General features: G+C 46.4%; 1 protein-coding gene across 2 annotated transcripts in view; it reads left to right on the top strand.

Moving 5' to 3' along the window:
• Positions 1-15,897, top strand: part of plpp3 (phospholipid phosphatase 3) — a 28,255-nt gene extending 12,358 nt beyond the window's left edge. The window contains exons 2-7 of one of the 2 annotated variants that reach the window (XM_070961684.1): positions 2,649-2,806; positions 5,332-5,424; positions 5,889-6,076; positions 6,221-6,278; positions 9,945-10,121; positions 15,334-15,897. In XM_070961684.1, the coding sequence (XP_070817785.1) occupies positions 2,649-2,806; positions 5,332-5,424; positions 5,889-6,076; positions 6,221-6,278; positions 9,945-10,121; positions 15,334-15,462 (803 nt within the window). In that variant the 3' untranslated portion in view covers positions 15,463-15,897. Of the gene's footprint in view, positions 1-2,099; positions 2,255-2,648; positions 2,807-5,331; positions 5,425-5,888; positions 6,077-6,220; positions 6,279-9,944; positions 10,122-15,333 lie in introns of both variants that reach the window. The other variant, XM_070961682.1, reaches the window with a different exon arrangement.
• The last annotated feature ends 1,730 nt before the right edge of the window (positions 15,898-17,627 follow it).

Genomic DNA, 17,627 nt, shown 5'->3' with positions numbered 1-17,627 from the left:
TCTTCAAACTCTTCATGCCATATTAGTGGCTTTCAGCTGGTTTTGAAGTGTTGCTTTGTTATATTCAGATGAGGAGAAGATGAAGAAGAAGAGTGTGCCAGCAAGAAGACAAAACAGTCTCACCTCAGGGTGCATTTAGCAGCTGTTCTGGAGCTTTAGGTCATATCACACGATCTTCACCAGCAGATTTTGCCTGGTTATCAAGGAAATGTAGATGTTGACATGGAGTTTTTCCTGAGCCCTTTAGTTTAAGGACGTCTTTTCAGGTTGAGTTTTTAAAGTTCATTCTTGACCTCAAAAGTTTTGTTTGAACAAATTTTTTGCAGTCAGCTTTCAAAATCATCATTTTCTGTGGTCAAAAACCACAACCACCAGATATATTAATACAAACAGGAGGACAGAATGAAGAGAAAAGATCATTCTTCCTATGCAGCCATATTAGTGTGGACATGGACTCATTTACACCTGAGACAACACCTTCTCCTCTGAAGTGGGAGCACATGTCACTGTGTGGATGTGAAGGAGCCTGTGGGAGTCTCGAGTGTGTGTGTGTCCACAAGAATGCATAAGAGAGTGTGTGCTGAGGACTTCAAGAAGTTCACATGTGTGGTTACTGGTGAGGGCTGTGTTTTCATGACAGACCAGTAACACGATCTCCGTCTCCCATCACTGGGGAGACAATGGCGGTGGTTCTAGGAGCATTCATGAGCAGATTTTTGACTTCTGCCCAAACGTCAAAAACCCCTGTGATGTGCGGTAACCACACGGGCCGCATGCAGGAATAGTTTCTCTGCAGTCTGATGCTGAATGTATATGTTGGTGTGTCTGTGTGTGGGTCTTCGGGACGCCTTCGTGTCTTGAGCTCCCACTATTTATGAGCTACTGCAGTCACACACGTACGCACGCCAAACATTCTCTCATGCAAAAAAATGTTCCAGAGTTGGGTGGGCTTAGTTTTGTTTTTCTTGGGATTCACACGTTTTAATATCCCTAAAGGAAAAATGAATGTCCCAGCCAGCGTTTGCATGTCTGTATTTGTAGTCCTTTGATTTGGAGATGTGTGTTTATTGTCCCTTCACCCCGATAGAACGTGGACATGCATGAGTGCATGCACGTGTGTTGTCAAAGATGCAAACAAAATTCGTTTGACCGACTGCACTTCTCGGTCCGCTTTCAACTGTTTGTCCATTTGTTGTTGAGGTGGTTGGACGAAGCTCCGCCAGATCCTCACGAAGGCTGTTATTAAAGCAACAGTTTGACATTTTGGGGAATACTGTCATGCACTTTCCTGCTGAGACTACTGCCAGCAGACAGTTGGATTAGATTAACGTTAAGACAGAAACCAGACCTGCTTTGTCCAAGGGTGAATCCAAACACCCGAAATGCTCAGTAATTATTGTTTTGTCTTATTTCTTTAATACAAATGAAGGATTTTGTTGCCAGGCCACCTTTTGTTCTCTGTTGTCAGTCTTTATGCTAAGCTAAGCTAACCAGCTGCTGGCTGTAGCTTTACATCTACTATACAAACACAAGAGTGGTATCATCTCATCGAACTCTGCAAGAAAATAAAGAAGCTTATTTCCCAAAATGTCAAACTAGTCAGTTAAAAAATGTTGTAAAACCCCCTAAAACACTCCACTGGAATGGCACTCTCTTCCCCTAAAATCCATAACACTTAAGTTCTCAAGGTTGTTGACATATTACTCGTGTCCGTGGGTTTCTTTTGTCTCCATTAATGGACCCCTTGCCCTGAGTGTCAGTGTGTATTTGCTCTGACAGGAAGGGGGGATCTCCTAACGCTCAAGAAAAAGCTCACTTCTCAAAAGCCTGGTGTCACACTGTCAACAGGAGCAGCGGGAGAGGGTTTGCTCAGTAAACGGCCTGACGATGATGATGATGATGATGATGATGATGATGATGATGATGATGATGATGATGATGTGTGTTTTAATGTGCTGTTTCTTCTTCAGGTCACAGGTAAGTAGCTGCATGAGGCAAAATCCCTGCATTAGGTGTGTCTGTGGATCAGCCATATGTATGTGTGTGTGGGTGGATTCACGCCTCCATTCATGTGTGTGTGTGTGTGTGTGTGTGTGTAGCTATGCTGCCCAGCCTGGTTCTGCACCGTACCTCTATACGCCCGTACCAGAGGGGTCTCTACTGTGGCGACTCCAGCCTGAACTACCCCTACAAGAAAAGCACCGTCCCCTCCTCAGTGCTCACTTCTGTTGGGTTGACACTGCCCGCGGTGTCCGTAAGTCCCCACGCACACAACGAGCATGCGGCGTTGGGGAACACTGGCGGCAGAAAGCGGGACGGCTGGTGGTTCATGATGGCGGCTGTGAAGGAGTGACAAAAAAGTTTGAAAACGTGTGACTCTTAAGGCGTAGTTTGTGATTCACGGGGACAGTTGCGTCTGATTTTGGAAATCCGTCACTCCCTTGCTCTGAGCTGACCATACATGACATCCTTAAGCCTCACCCACTTCTGCCATATCCCATGATCCCCTGATGCCGGCGTGCTCCTTGTGCTCCCCCTGTTCTCCTCCGTTTATGTCTGTGTCACTGACCGGGTGCTTTTATGCTTTCTTTCTTCTCTCCCTCTTCCTGTCTTCCTCTCTCTTTGCTCCCCTCCTGTGTCTCTTGTAGCTAGCCTGCCTTTCCTGATCATTGAGACTAGCACCATAAAGCCGTACCAGCGCGGGTTTTACTGTTCGGACGAGTCCATCCGCTACCCCCGAAAAGAGGGAGACACCATTAGCGATGCCGTGCTTTGTGGTGTTGGCATTCTTATTGCCATCTTCTCTGTAAGTCGACCTTCACACCTCCCTTTGTTTGTTGCTTTCACTCCAATTTAAAGCCACTTCTTTTTACCTCTCATGGTCCGATAGATGAGTCTCACTAACATAGCCCCTTAATCAAAACGTTTGAGTGATTTCTTATCATGCACTATTTTCTAAAGTACTCCAGTCTTTTGCTGTAAATGTGCTCTTTATGCCCTGCCCTTTCATTCTAAAATGTTTTCTTCGTCATACTTTATTCTCCCGTATCAGCTCTGAGTCATCCAAGGCATTTGTAACGGCCTGCTTTTATGGCTAAGCGAGTCAGTGGTAGTGTGAGGCCCCCCAAGCGACATTAGGAAATGTGTGTTTATGTGTGTGTGCTGACGCATGCATGCCAAAGACCAAAGAGATTTTACAAGCTCTTGGTCCATTCTCATACCGGTCTCCGTGCTCCCTGGCTCCGTGCCCCCTGTGCCCCCTCACATTACTTTGGGTGAACGTGTCAGTGCTCTCTCCCATGCCAGCAGCGCCTCCCTGACAGCCTGAGGCGTCTAACCAGTTAGCAACAGCATGAAGTCTTCATTCCCATGACTTGACTCCAGCTTCAGAGAAGGAATGGCTGTAGTGGAGTGCCAGCAGATTAGAGTTGGGGGGGGGCAGGGTGAGTGGAAACATGTTATAATGACATGTGGTGGGGTATGTGTGTGTCAATTAATGCCACGTGGTCGGGCTAGATGTTCTTTACAGCCCCCAGACTCTTTGTGGCACAGCCCCCTCATAAGTTCCCAGACTGAGACGTCGCTTCACCCGCGTCTCCTCGCCATCAGCTTGACGGGCACACACACACACACACACATACACAGTACCAGCTCAGCTCTTCTGCTTATTGGAACCAGGAGACGGTGCTTGTGTTAGTTAGTTCCCTCGCATGTTCACGTGTGGGCAAAGCTGGCGTGTCTCACACAGCTGTGTTCCATTAGTGGCGTCTACTGCCATGCCGACACCATTCCTTTAACGCACACGCGCGCATGCTCGCACAGGCGGGCGCACACACACGTATATGCACGCACATACGTGCACTGGTAGCAGATTCCAGTTGGGCCTCTTGTTTATCTTCACTGGTAGGGAAATCCCAACAGTCCCGCTGGTCTGACATATCTATGTCTGACAGGCCTCGTTTCCACTGTGAGAAACAGAATTAGCAATGGCGAGATGGAGTTCTGTAAGCATACACACTGATGATCCAAATAAACCCATCAGGCCCTCTGCTCTGATCACAAAGGGCCTGTCTGCACTCGGACAACCAGACATGTTGGAATAAACCAAGACAGGGCGATTGAGAAGGGGAGGAGAGGTTTGAATGCAAATGCTGACAACCCAAATAAACTTCTGTGGCCTGTATCGGCCTCCTGCGGTTCTAATCTTAAGCAGAGATCAGAACAATTCATCGACAATAGCACACACACACACACACACACACACACACACACACACACACACACACACACACACACACACACACACACACACACACACACTAATACACCGCCATGTTTGTTTCTCCTGGCTGTGAGCCTGCCAGCTGACCACCCAACAGGCAGGATATGTGTGTTTACCAAGCCTAACAATTAAAACACAATACATGTAAATACACAAACATCATGTATCTACATTAACTTGATAGGATGTCTGGGAAACACTGAGCCCGCGGATGTGCACACATTTCCAGTCTTGAATGCTGTTCACACTCACAGGACTGTCTGCTGGCGCGCAGATAGGCAGGTAAATATTTTCCTGGGAGATTGGGTGAGAAATTAGGCCGAAGAGTGAAGCCTTGTGTGGAAATAGGAAGGAAAGGGAGATGCGGTTAGTGGTGGAGAGCAGCCGCTCCGTCACTCAGATACCCCAGGTGGTTCAGATATGATTGACATGTCCGTGCCTCGAGGGTTGGCTTGGTGTAAGCTCCCTCAGCGTAGATGAGGTCTTTCCATGGGCCCCAGCGGTACTTAAAAGCCCCTGGCTTGAATAACACAGAATTCAGGGTTAGCACTTGACTTAAGCCTTATAGCAGACCATTGCCCCAATTTAAATCCTCCTCAGTCAGGTCAGTCTGGCTGAAGTGTTGGCCCAGTCTAGAATACTTGTTTAAGTTCTCATGTTTTCCTTTTCCCTCGCCCTCACTGTCTTCATATCTCACATTAAAGGCGCTCTCATATCATCGAACAAAGCATCACCACTCATTAATAATCTCACCACATCAAAACTGCCTGAGGGAAAGGCAGGCCATGCTCATTCTATATGTCTGTCTGTGTCTCGCTCATTCTCTCTCTCCTGTTTGTTCATTACACATCCTCTCTACTCACTCTAGTCACTTCACTCTGGATTTAAACTAGATTTCCTGCATGATACACACTCAAACGTTAGCATTTTTACTCTATGGTTATCTGTATCCGAACCTACTGCATGACTATAGGACTCAGCATCACATAGCTAGAATGTGCCTTGCGATCACTTTCTGGTTATGTAAAAAAAACAATCCTGTTTTTTAGATTGTGATCGGAGAATGCTTCAGGATTCACCAACTACATGAGGGAACCAAGTCTTTCGTCGGGAATCCTTATGTTGCAGCCCTCTACAAACAGGTCAGCTCTCCATAAGCATGCTTTTAGATGTACTAGATAAATGCATACATAATTGACCATTCACTAAACCCTTGTTAAGACCAGTACAACAGTGATACTCTGCGTATTAAGAGTTTGGATGGTGATTTCTTTTTTTTTTAGCCTTACCAAAATAAAAATATATACAAGAGCAAAAATGTAAGGAATGCATTTCATAGTATGTTTATCTGCTCACGTAAGCTGCAGTTGTTAGCATGTCGAGCTAACTGCTCTGATTTGATTTGGGATGAACAGACAGGTTCGTCCTTATCCTAAAAGCCTTCTCTTTTTCAGCTTTAAAAATTAAACATGCTGTCTGAAAAATGCAAACAGTAAAATATAAAGATCACCAGAGTCTGTGACAGTAACGAAGGGGAGCAGTAACGATCAATTATCGGCAGCTGCATTGATATTATGGCTCATCATGGATGTGTGTGATCTTGCAGATGGGCGTGTTTCTCTTTGGATGTGCCGTCAGCCAGTCATTCACAGACATTGCCAAGGTGTCGGTGGGTCGCATGAGACCCCACTTCTTAGATGTGTGTCGACCAGATTTCTCCACCATCGACTGCTCAGCAGGATACATCACCAACTACACCTGCACTGGTGAAGAGAGCGATGTACAGGAGGCCAGGTTTGTGAAAACACACACACACACACACACACACACACACACACACACACACACACACACACACTACATGCTGTGTTAAAAACACTGTGGAAATATTGTGACTATATTCTATAACCTGACTGAAGATGATCTGTCTCTCCGCAGGAAATCCTTCTTCTCAGGACATGCCTCTTTTTCAATGTTTACCATGCTCTACCTGGCTGTAAGTAACTATTAAACTCTCTTAGACACACTTCACAGCACACATGCAAGCACACACACGCTTAGAGCCGCACAAACAATGGTTTACGGACTGTAGACGGAGTCATGGAAAGAAGGCTGGGCCGTGATTTGGGGATTCACTGCCTTGAAGATAAGCAAAACATTGTTGTTATCCACTTCTCCTCCTCCCGCTCCTCGGCACCAACTCCTCATCATTCTATGAAGCGGCTTATTCTCCCTTTTACTCCTCCGAGAGATGGATGGATGCACTCCACCTGTTTTCTTCAGAGCAGCTGTGTGTACACTTCCTGTCCGCTCCCATTTCTCTCAATTGCTCACTCCACCTGTTGTGGGTGTTGGGTGGGGTTTAGCACCCTAGAGGCATTTTGTGCTTCAAACAGTCTAATTACACACACGCACAATTGCCAGCTGGGAGCTCCCCAAGCATCTTCTCCCCCTCCTCTTCTGAGTGGGGAGAGGAGAGTCAGTGTTTTGGGTCTGGCTGGCTCAAGCTTGGTTACAAGGTGGTCTTGGTTCTCACGGTGGGCTGACAGTTGAAGTTCTGGTGTTTTCGAGTGTCTTGTCATGCAGTGAGGGCTTGCAGCGGGTATTTCCCAGCCTCTGGGTGAACCTACAGCTACACTCCGGTCAGGAAAAGAGATGAGAGCGAATAAAAAGCTGGGGAAAAAGCAGAGAGGGAACGGAGATGCATCCAGACCACAGAGTGACACACCAGTCCGAGAGCAGAGCTTCAGCTGCGGCGAGCTCAGGACCATAGCCAGAGGAGGCTGGTGCAAACAGAAAGAGAGGAGAAGCAGTGGAGCAGAGGAGGAACAGTTTGTACTCGATGTTTTGGAATACAAAACCAGCCTGAAACAAAGCCCACAGTGGAGGCATTCCTAGTGGAAAAAGGAATCTGCAGCATTTTTTTGTTTTTGCCAACTGAAAACTCGTCATGTGACATCCTGTTTTCATTCACAGAACCTCCCACGCTCTTCACGCCTCCTTAAATATGCTTTCTTGTGTCCATAAGATGCTGCTAACAGCCCAAATCCAAAGTCAAATCAGCAGGGCAAGAGGACGGATAATTACTCTGCAAGTTTAACTGCATAGCCAATAAAAATCGAGGCCTCCGCACAATCGATATTTTCATTAGGAATTAAAAGGCAGAGAGGAAGCGATCTTATCTTCTGACTCTCCTCAAGGCGACGAATAAGTGGATTTCCCAAATCATCATCAAATTGTTATTGATTCATTTTCCGTCAGTCGGATAATTGAGCCATCACCGAATCGACCGTCCACTCACATCTGAACATCCGCTCTCTCCAGTACAGATCGGGTTCTCGAGAGGTTTGTTTCGTCCTCGAGAAACCATTTTCGACAGGCGCAGACAAATGTGGATCCTCTCTTTCTTGGGTCCCTCCCCTCAACCTCAGGGCTCTCGTCTCTCCCCCCTCGTTACTCGACATGGTGAAAGTGTCATTTCCACCATGTGGTCGTCCCCTCGCTCTCCCTCCCACGGCCCCCAGTCATCTGCTAATTGCCACTCTGTGACTTTGAAGCGCTTCGTTTCCTGTCGAACGTGCCTGAGTGCTGTGCCTGCGACTGATGTGGTTTGAGCTGAGAAGATCGGCTCCGTGAGATGCAGATAACTGGCACAGGCCGCACGGCGCACCGTTCAGCTACACCGCAGCCGCCGATGAACCAGCATGTGTGTGCACTCACGCGTCCCGCTGGGCTGTCTTTTGCACGTTTGATGTGCACACTTCTCTTTGCACATACTATCCAGTAGCAGACTGGATCATTTATGTGAGCTATTTGTTCGTACACAATCACCAAGAGGCAAGTTGCTTCAATAAAAGCCAATATGTTTGTTTGTTTGTGATATAAGCAGTCTTAACCACAGCTATGCTTTTGTATCAAAGCATGGCGTGAACCAGAGGAGGGAAGGGGAAGGGGGCTTGTGAGTAAAATGAGCCCTCGTTCTCATTCTTTCTCACTTTGTTGTGTTTTCTTTTATTTAACACTGACTTTGAGTCACAGCGAGAAACACAGAGGAAGAAGATCTTACTGGAATGAGCCGGATTCCTTTAGAAACCACCAGACTTTGTGTCGCTCTCGTCTCCCTCCGTCATGGGAATCTGTTGGGAATCCTTTTGTTGTTGTGTTTTATTGTTGTTTTCCTTAGATCTGACTATTTGAGACTCACAGCAAATTTCAGGGAGGACAGCTCGGGTCAGGAAGGCAGTCTATTTTAGTCTGAGTTGGATTCAAAGAGAAGACGATGCATTTTTGGATTTTAGAAGTTCATTAACCCTCTCCATTGCTGATGTCTGCATGCTTCTGCTGAATCAGGATCAGACGGGTTGTTTGGGTTTACTCACTGCCCTTCAGAGATACGGCCAAGCTGATCGGCAGGTCGCTGTAACTCTTTGTTTTGGCTAAGCGCTCATGCTCTCTCCGAGCTTGCTTTAAATTGAGAGGTTTAGGATGTGGTGCGAAGGGGTTTTCGGATGTTGCGCTCATTGCTGCAGGACGTCAGACAAAAGTACTTATCAGTAGTCTTTGCCCGCTACCTGAGAACCACTACGGAGGAAGCCTGAAGTCTAAACATCCCTGCCAAGGAGGAGAGAACAAAACTGGAAGGGATGGGAGGGATCGCTTCCTCTGCTTCCGTAAGGAGAAGAACAATGATAGAGTGTCGTAGAGGAAGTGCGAACAAGCTTTACGTCCACACCTACAGGGGCTTGTAGTGGACGAGGGGTGGTGGGAGGCACTGCGGCTGTCTGTAGGTATTGTTAGCCCAGCTGATTAGAAGACACAAGTCTGGAGGCTTTAGGCTGGGCAGACCTTGGCTGAGGCCGGTCCTCCCAGGCCCTCTGTCTCTGGGTGTGAGAGGCAGGAAGTAAAGGGTATGAGTGGTGCAGAAACACAGGATGTTTAAGGAACCTGGACTGATCTCACCACCGTGCATGTAGGTGGATAAAGCGAGAGAGGCTGTGCATGTTATTTGCACATGTGCGAGTGTCTGAAAGTGACCTTGGACTTAGCTGTTCCTGTTTTGGCTCTTCTCAGTCTCTATCATGACCCAGAAAATGGGCAGAGCCGGGGGTGCATCCGCTTTGTCTTCTATTTACTCTAATAGAGGGTAGAGAGTTCATCCCTACAAAGTGCTGAAATGTTCATGGCAGGGTATGTATACGTGTGTGTGTGTGTGTGTGTGTGTGTGTGTGTGTGTGTGTGTGTGTGTGTGTGTGTGTGTGTATTCCAGTGGATTTCTGTGGTCGTGCTGTTTTTACAGCTGGGATGTAGAACCATGAATCAGTCATGTCCGGGTCTCAGGCAGTTGAGTGTGCGTGTTGTGGAAGACGGTATGTGTATCTTTGTGGGTCTGGCCAGCCGGCCCACTTTGATTCAGTCTAGACCTCTCAGGCAGTAATAATATAGATGTACGCACGCTGCAGGTGAGGGTTTAAAAAGTCAATGCAACATATGTTTAAATCCAGCCCAGTGTGTGTAAGGGTTCAATCATTATGCCATCAATAACAGGATGGGCACTACACATGAAGGGTTTGAGTATCAGAGCGCTGGCACAGCATGTTAAGTTCTGTTGTATGAAGAAATTTGTCTCTGTCTAACCTCTTCTTCTTTCTCTCTGTCTTCACAGTTCTATCTCCAGTCCAGGTTTACATGGCGCGGTGCTCGTCTCCTCCGCCCGCTGCTCCAGTTCACCCTGCTGATGATGGCCTTTTACACCGGCCTATCACGTGTCTCCGACCACAAGCACCATCCGACTGATGTCCTGGCAGGCTTCGTGCAGGGAGCCCTGGTGGCCTACTGCATAGTGAGTACACACGTCTCACAAAACACGGAACTTCAGCTTTATTAGGGACACCCAGACATGCAAACTGTATGAATATATGAGTGATACCGCATGAATGCAGTAATCTTTATGCAACTTAATACTTTTCTGTAATTGACCACTGGAGATTCTACAGACGGAGCAACCTTCAAATAAAGTTTGCCTCCTCGGCTCCCTCTTTTCACTCCCCTCTGCTTTTTCTGACAAAGAGAAATAGAGCTAGCAGCGAAGTGAGGAGAATCTGATTCCCTTTAATGAATAACACATTGCTTGGAGCCAAGCCCTAGTTCAGAGTGTGTGTGTGTGTGTGTGTGTTTTTACGTGTGTCTGCATGTTAGTGTGAATCCACGCCCGGCAACCTTCCTCACTACTTCTGTGACATATCGTCGCAGCAGTTGCCAGATGATTTTCGTAACCCTCATCATTACACTAAGCTAGATGGAGCCAAGGAAAATTAAATTCGGGTCAAGAGGAAAATGGAGGGAGTGTAAAAAGAGAGCGAGTAAGAGAGCGAGAGAGAGGATTAGCCTTTGAAACAGGAATGAGGCTGTTAATTATTTTGGGTTTTTTATTTGGCGGCTCTGGTTCTATCAGCACAGCAGGCCGCTGCTAAACTCTGCTGCCTCTGGGAAAAGTATGGAAAGACACACTCACACACATGCACGCGCGCGCACACGCACACACACACACACACACACACACACACACATGCACACACACACACACACACACACACAAGCAGCCCTTACCTTTCTACACGATCCAGATCATGAACGTGGAAAGGATTAGATTCATAAAATTTAGCAAGACCTCAGTAGTGGCGCCTAGGCAGACTTTGGCACAGCTAAACTGCACACACACACACACACACACACACACACACACACACACACACACACACACACACACACACAATCACACCAGGGTCCTCGAATGCCAGGAGTATTGAAGGGACCAAAATGAACGATGAGCAGGAATCAAAGAGTAACAACACACTCTCCGCCAGCTGGGCGTAGCCCCTGAGCGACATCAGCTTTGACAAGGGGGAAAAAAAGAGAATGTTTTCAGAAATATTCTCAATTTATGAGCTCGACCTCTGAATGGGCAGATCTGGCAGCAGGAGCGAAGTGACAGGAGAGAGGAGCCTTGTCTACATCTTGGCTCGGGATGAGCGTGGGTTTAATCCAACTCCGCTATTCCACATCCCTCACAGAGACAGATTAACACACACACAGACACTCTGTTCACATCCACATGCATACACTCCATATATATATACATGCACACACACACACACACACACACACACACACACACACACACACACACAGGCATGCATACACATAGTCAAACCCCTGCCGATCAAGGCGGTGAGGTTAGTTTTACAACCCTGGACGCCCCCTCTGATTTGCCCAGCCTTAGTTGAAACACACATCTGTGAGCACTTAAGCTCGGCTGTTTCAGCCTCTCAATAAGCACCGGAGCAGAAAGGACCTGACAGGAGATGAGAGGAGGCAGGACAGAGGAGGCATGAAGCCCGTGTGCCTCAGAAAAGCCAGCAGAAAGTATTAAATCAAAGTGTGAACATCTTTAGATCTTCGGTTAACAAGTGTGCAGGTTCCATCATTATTCTTTTAGAAGTGAAATGTGAGAGTAAAAGCATGAGTTCACACTTTGGAATCATGTCTGAGCGTCTATTTGTCACAGTCTTAAACGTCTCCGCGTAGATCTGCTGCATTTCCTTTTGATGTAAAATAATTGCTGTTTACGGTCTGACTTTGATTTGTCTTTGGAGGTCGTTGAGAACACGCACAGTAACAGCGTGATAAAGGTTTTGAGGTTTCTTAGCATATCCCATTAGTTTTAGTAGCAGCTTTGTTATTGGAGAACGTTGTCTGAAGCCCATCATTCTTGCAAGATGTTTTCATGAAGCAGAAAAGGGAGATATTTAAGAGCCCCATGGCAGCCTGGGTAGTGTGGTCCATTAATCCAGCCTGAGCTCGAGCACATGCTGGAAAAGAGCGGTCTCCAAAACACTGACTGTGCACTTGTCTGACTGGAAGAACACATTGGACAAGTTAGTGGATTTGCACGTCCCTCCCGAGCGTGCGACTGTGTACAATTGTTCTGAGTATCACACGATGAGTTATATAGCCCTGTGGAAAAGCGTCTTTCTTTCCAAATACATTTTGGTAATTGTCTGTGGAGAAATGTATTGTTCCGTGACTTTATTGTCAGTGCTATTCCAGGTTTCCCTAGGCTGCAGTTACCTCTTTAATCCCAGTGCGCCCCCATTGACTGCCAGTAAATGAACAATGCTAACCTGGGGCAAGAATGAACACATTCATATGCAGTGACGTGTAACACTGCGGCTCTGTTGTAAGTAAATTGCTGCTTTAAACCTCTTTGTCTGTCATCACATTTGATGATGGATGGTGTCTGAGTCGGATACTTGAAGTTTGTTGAAGAATATGTAGATGAACGTCTGTTTTGAGTCAGACGCTCCAGACTGTGTCTGCAGGGCTGTGATCTAGAGAAACCACAACAGGAAGTAGCTTGTCTGTCCTACCTGGCACTTCCTATCAGACGCATTGACCCACTTCTCAACACATGTCGTAATGAAGGTCAAGAGGTCCGAGTCCAGCAGGAAGCAGCTGTCAGAGAGAAAGCCGGGCATTTGTTTTTCGAGGTTCATTGTCACAGTGGAGAGGAGTCGGGTCAGTCGTTACAGGGTGAGGGAGCAAGAGGATGCAATCTGCACGAGGACATGCTGCACATACTCTAATGTTGACGCTGCCTGGTCAGTGTCTGTGTGGTCAGTGAACCCCTGTAAAAGCAGGAGGTCGCCTTTTATCACTCCATGCACACAACCCAAGTGTCAAAATCCTGAATTCTATGTACTATATTAACAATTTCAAAGTCATTTATTTGAACTTATGCACATATACAGCGACGTGTGTTCGCATGTGGTAAGTTAGCACTGAAAAGCTCTCTGTTTTCTCTGCTGCGTTTCAGCAGATTCAGACTTGCATCCTCTGACCTAATTTAATGTAAATGCAAATGCCAATGTATTGTGTGGTTTTATGTGGGTTTCATGTGCGTGCGAACAAATTCAGCGTTTTATTTCCGAACATACAGAGGGAGGTCGAGTGAGCATATGTGGTGGTTTTTAGACATTCAGGAAGTTTCGTGCTCACTTCCTTTTTGACTCAGCTTCTTTACAAGCACACACACGCACATGCCGCAAAAAAACAACAAAACCTTTAAAGGCTCTTACATATCCAGTACATACTGTAAAGATAAGATAAGATAAGACTTTATGGATCCCACACCGGGGAAATTAAAGTCGTATCTTAGCTTATCTTATCATATGTTATCTTATACAGTATATACTGTACATGCCTTGAAGGTTTTTTCCTGCATTAGGAGCCTAACTGCTGAGTCTTCATCACAGAAACACAAAAGGCCTGGAGGCTTTGTGTTTGCATGTGTTTGTGTAGATCACACACAGGAAGTGGTGAGGTCGTGATAGGCCTTCCACCATGGCAGGTCCAGGGGCGATATGTCGGAGGCGGGGTGACGCAGCAACAAGGGCTGCTTTCATTGGATGCAAAGCATCCTGATGGGAAATGGGCCTGGGATGTTTCCCATGACGGCTGGGGGGATTCTCAGAGATATGACTCCACATCGTGTCCCTCTACACTCCCCTAATTATATCATATGTAATATCCCATATGAAGACGCAGCACGAAGTTCTGACTGCAGAGACAAAGAGGCCTTTTAGCTTGATGAGAGCAGCTCTGTTTTGTGCAGGTATCTATCTGCATGTGATGTCATCCATCAGACAAAGATCAGTGGTCTGTGGTCACTAAATGTCAAGCTGTCATAGAAGAGAATGTCTTTGTGTTGATCCCACCACTCACAATGAGGCCGTCTTTGTTATATAAATAGATTACCGACTGCATGTCGACCACTTTTTTCCAGAAAACAACACTGAACTTTCCACTAGTGTATGTTTTTTGTTCCAAGGACAATCCCATATGAGATTTCCAGGTGCATTTCCTCCATTGAGAATTATCTGTATTGTATTTCCTCGAGGAGATGGTGCGCTGTGGGCTCAGAGAGTTAGAGTTAGAGTTGAATGGCAGCTTTTCGCCTCGGCCCACCCTCCTCATCCTCCTGGCACAGGCACTCCGCTCGCCGTCGGCTGGCAGCACGAAAGGAAAAGCTGCTGCCGCTTATGTGTGTGTGTTATTTGTGTGCGTTAGCCCGCTGCTGCTCATGAGTGACCCCAGACCCCTGTAAGTGGAAACGCTAATCCACTGTTACACTGGACAGTCGTTTCCATGGTCGCGCTTCCTGTCCACTCCTGCCCATTTTCCTGTTTGACATATGATGTCATCACAATCTTATTCTCGCTTTCTTTCTTCATTTGCCAACATGAGCTCACAGTTGATGTAAAGTGGGAATTCACCCCTGGCACCATTTGATCAAAGATTAGCCAGAGTTCGCTTTGTCGGTTCAGGGTGAGCTGTGCTGCCGTCCCCTCCTTCAGACACATTACTCATTGTTGATTGCACAGTGTGGCAGAGGGAGGGGATAGGGAGTTCCTCATCATGGCATTATGAAGCAATGCACTGACAATTATAGCCATTTCACAGCTTCCCTGCAGACGCGTGAACATGTGGGTGCACATTCATATATTCACCCACCACATTCAGCTAAGAGGTGAGCCTGGTATGAAATGAATCAGAAATTAGCTTTGGAGTCAATCAGTTTTCACTTGCATCAGAGTTCCTGTGAAGAAAGAAGTGTGACTGCCACTAATCTGAGAAAAAAAAACATTCGAGTCTGCAGTGTTTTTACAGCTAAAGAAGAGACATATGGCAGTTATTTGGAAACTTTGGAACAGACTTCGAAGCTCTCGCTGAAGTTGTCTGACGCGGGCAAATCAACTGAGCTGGGTTTTACATGCCCTATGCAAATCACAACAGTACGCTGGCTGTCCTCCACCGCGGCGCATTTGCATTTCAACTCAAGTACAAAGCTGAACACGCACAAGTCCAAATCATCTCCATATTTGGTTCAAGCAGTCAGATCCCATCTTTACTTAATTAGAGATCCTTTTGTCTTCCACTCCTTTCGCTGCTCTCCTCTGTTTCCTCACCCCGCTCTCCCTCTCTGTGTCCACCAGGTGTTCTATGTCTCAGACCTGTTCAAGCCCAGGGCGAAGCCAGCCACGCCTCCGCCCTCCCCCATCAAGAAGGAGCTGCTGCCGTCATCCGACATCATCGAGAGGAACAACCACCACAACATGGTGTGAGATTGGCCGCGACATCTTCCTGCGACCGAGGAGCCGATCGCCGCGCTGCTCACCTCCCATCGGACAGTAGAATGTAGCGACGAGAGACTGTAGCTGCTTCTCAAATGGCATCCTCCTCCCTAACGCGGTGCCCAGCGAGGCGCTTTGTGGACTAGGGTGTCAGATTTGAGATTTGCACAGCAGAGTCCACTCTCACTATCCAGACTTATTATCTACTATTATGTTAACTACTAATCAACATTTGAGCCCATCGTTTTGAGCACAAACAGAAAAGAATTGGAAGCTAAAAGACAAAAATGAATTAAGAAATTGATGACTTGACAGGCAGAGCTGAGGGTGCGGAGGTTTGATGGAAGTGTAACCACAGAAAGGGAAAACACTCGTGAAGAAAAACGAATGAAGAAAAGAGACAAAATGAAAAAAAAAAAAGACAAACCCCCTGCCTAGGGAGAGAGGGATGTCCAGCGATGCTTCCTCTCTGAACTCTCTGTGGCCTTGGAAACGCTGTAGGACAACAACTTCCTTAGCTACAGGAAGGATATTACTGCAATTACTAGCAGCATAGAAATATTAACAGTATAGAAAATATAACTTATAGCACTGTTTTTAAATTCATTGTCCATTATCACCACTTGCTGCCTGAGATGTCTGACTGAAAGAAAACTTGATGGTGCTCAACGAGACAGAAATATGAACTCCTCAAAGCCGACCGAGCCCGGTGTGGTGGTCCCACGAGGCCTCACGCTCGGGCAGGACGACGTTAGCATAGCATGGCTTTAATCACAATAATCTTGCGCCATTGGGCCGCTGTAAGGATCGTGCACTGATCATCTTCGGCCTTTACAACAGGTTTCAGAGCAGCCCTTTGGCTGTCCTTCAAACCTTTTTGACTGAATGCCAAGACATCAGTAACCCAATAAACTGTGTCTTTAGCAGAAGGAAGTGAAGCCCTCTGACCTCATATACCTCTGTCTCCAGATCAGCACGTCAAGCTTTTTGTCGTGGACTTTCAGCGCGGCCCAAACCCGGGATGTTGCATTTCTTGAGGGTTAGATGTAGTAAAGGGGGGATATTTTCTGTGGAAGGAGGGAGGCAGATCTCCCAGCCTCCCAGCACAGGTATAAGAGGCGTGGCTGTGCCATGCCACTTCCTGGTGTTGGGTCCATCTGTCTGGCTTCCTAAACAGGAAGGGGATGGGTGGGCAGAGTGAAGGGGTGCGGTCTGTCACCGTGGAAAGAGGGTGATGATTTACAGCTAAGCTGGCACATTATTTTTGGATGATTTGGGCTCTTTCCGCTGGCAGGGAGGGGCTCTCACCCACCCAATCACTCATTGGCAATGGATGTTTGTCTCTCAGTGTGTGTGTGTGTGTGTGTGCTGTACACTCTTGTGCTTGTGTGGGTACGCTTGTGCTTGTACATGTACATCTTGTGTGTGTTTGAATGTGTGTGTACATATGGATGAGCGCTGTGCCCTGTGAAAAGGAACCCCCTCTTGATAAACTATGTGTGTGTGATGAAACACACACACTGTTAGCTGTGCCAAGTGTGCGTGTGTTTGTGTGTGTGCGTGTGTGTGTGTGTGTGTGTGTCAGAGAGCAGGTGAACGTTATAAAAACTGTGGATCTAATATTTTTATTCTCTGCTGAGAAGCGTCTTTAACCTTGTATGTTTCTAGCCTGTCCTGTATAATCACTAACAGTTGTACAGATACAGAAGCCCTTTTTATTTACAGCCTACTCAGATATCCTCCTCCAACAACACACTCCGCCATGTTGCACATCTTTCTCATCGTATAGTCCGTCCTATCATTTCACAAAGCCGTTTTCACTCTCTTTTTATAAATATATAAATAATGTATAGATCACTAAAATTAACTCTGTAAGATATTGTTTCTTAACATGTTTAGATATATCCACTATGATTACAGACCTGTGTTCTTTACAAAATGCTGCTTAAAAAGCATCGATTGACAGATTTTTGTATCTAGATAACTAAACTATTGTAGATTGTAATAGTTACGTTTGTAATATGCATACAAAAACAAATACACCCACAACTGTATTAAAATTCAATATTAGTATTTTTGTATTGTCTCGTTTTTTGTACAAAAGACATAGTTGCAATGCTGTTTTTTCTGCTAAATGTACTTAGCTCTAATACATG

Source organism: Chaetodon trifascialis, chromosome 4 (genome assembly GCF_039877785.1).
Source record: "Chaetodon trifascialis isolate fChaTrf1 chromosome 4, fChaTrf1.hap1, whole genome shotgun sequence".
Classification (NCBI taxonomy): Eukaryota; Metazoa; Chordata; class Actinopteri; order Chaetodontiformes; family Chaetodontidae; genus Chaetodon; species Chaetodon trifascialis.
Note: the sequence above shows the minus strand (reverse complement) of the source record. Positions and strands in the feature narration are given on the sequence as shown.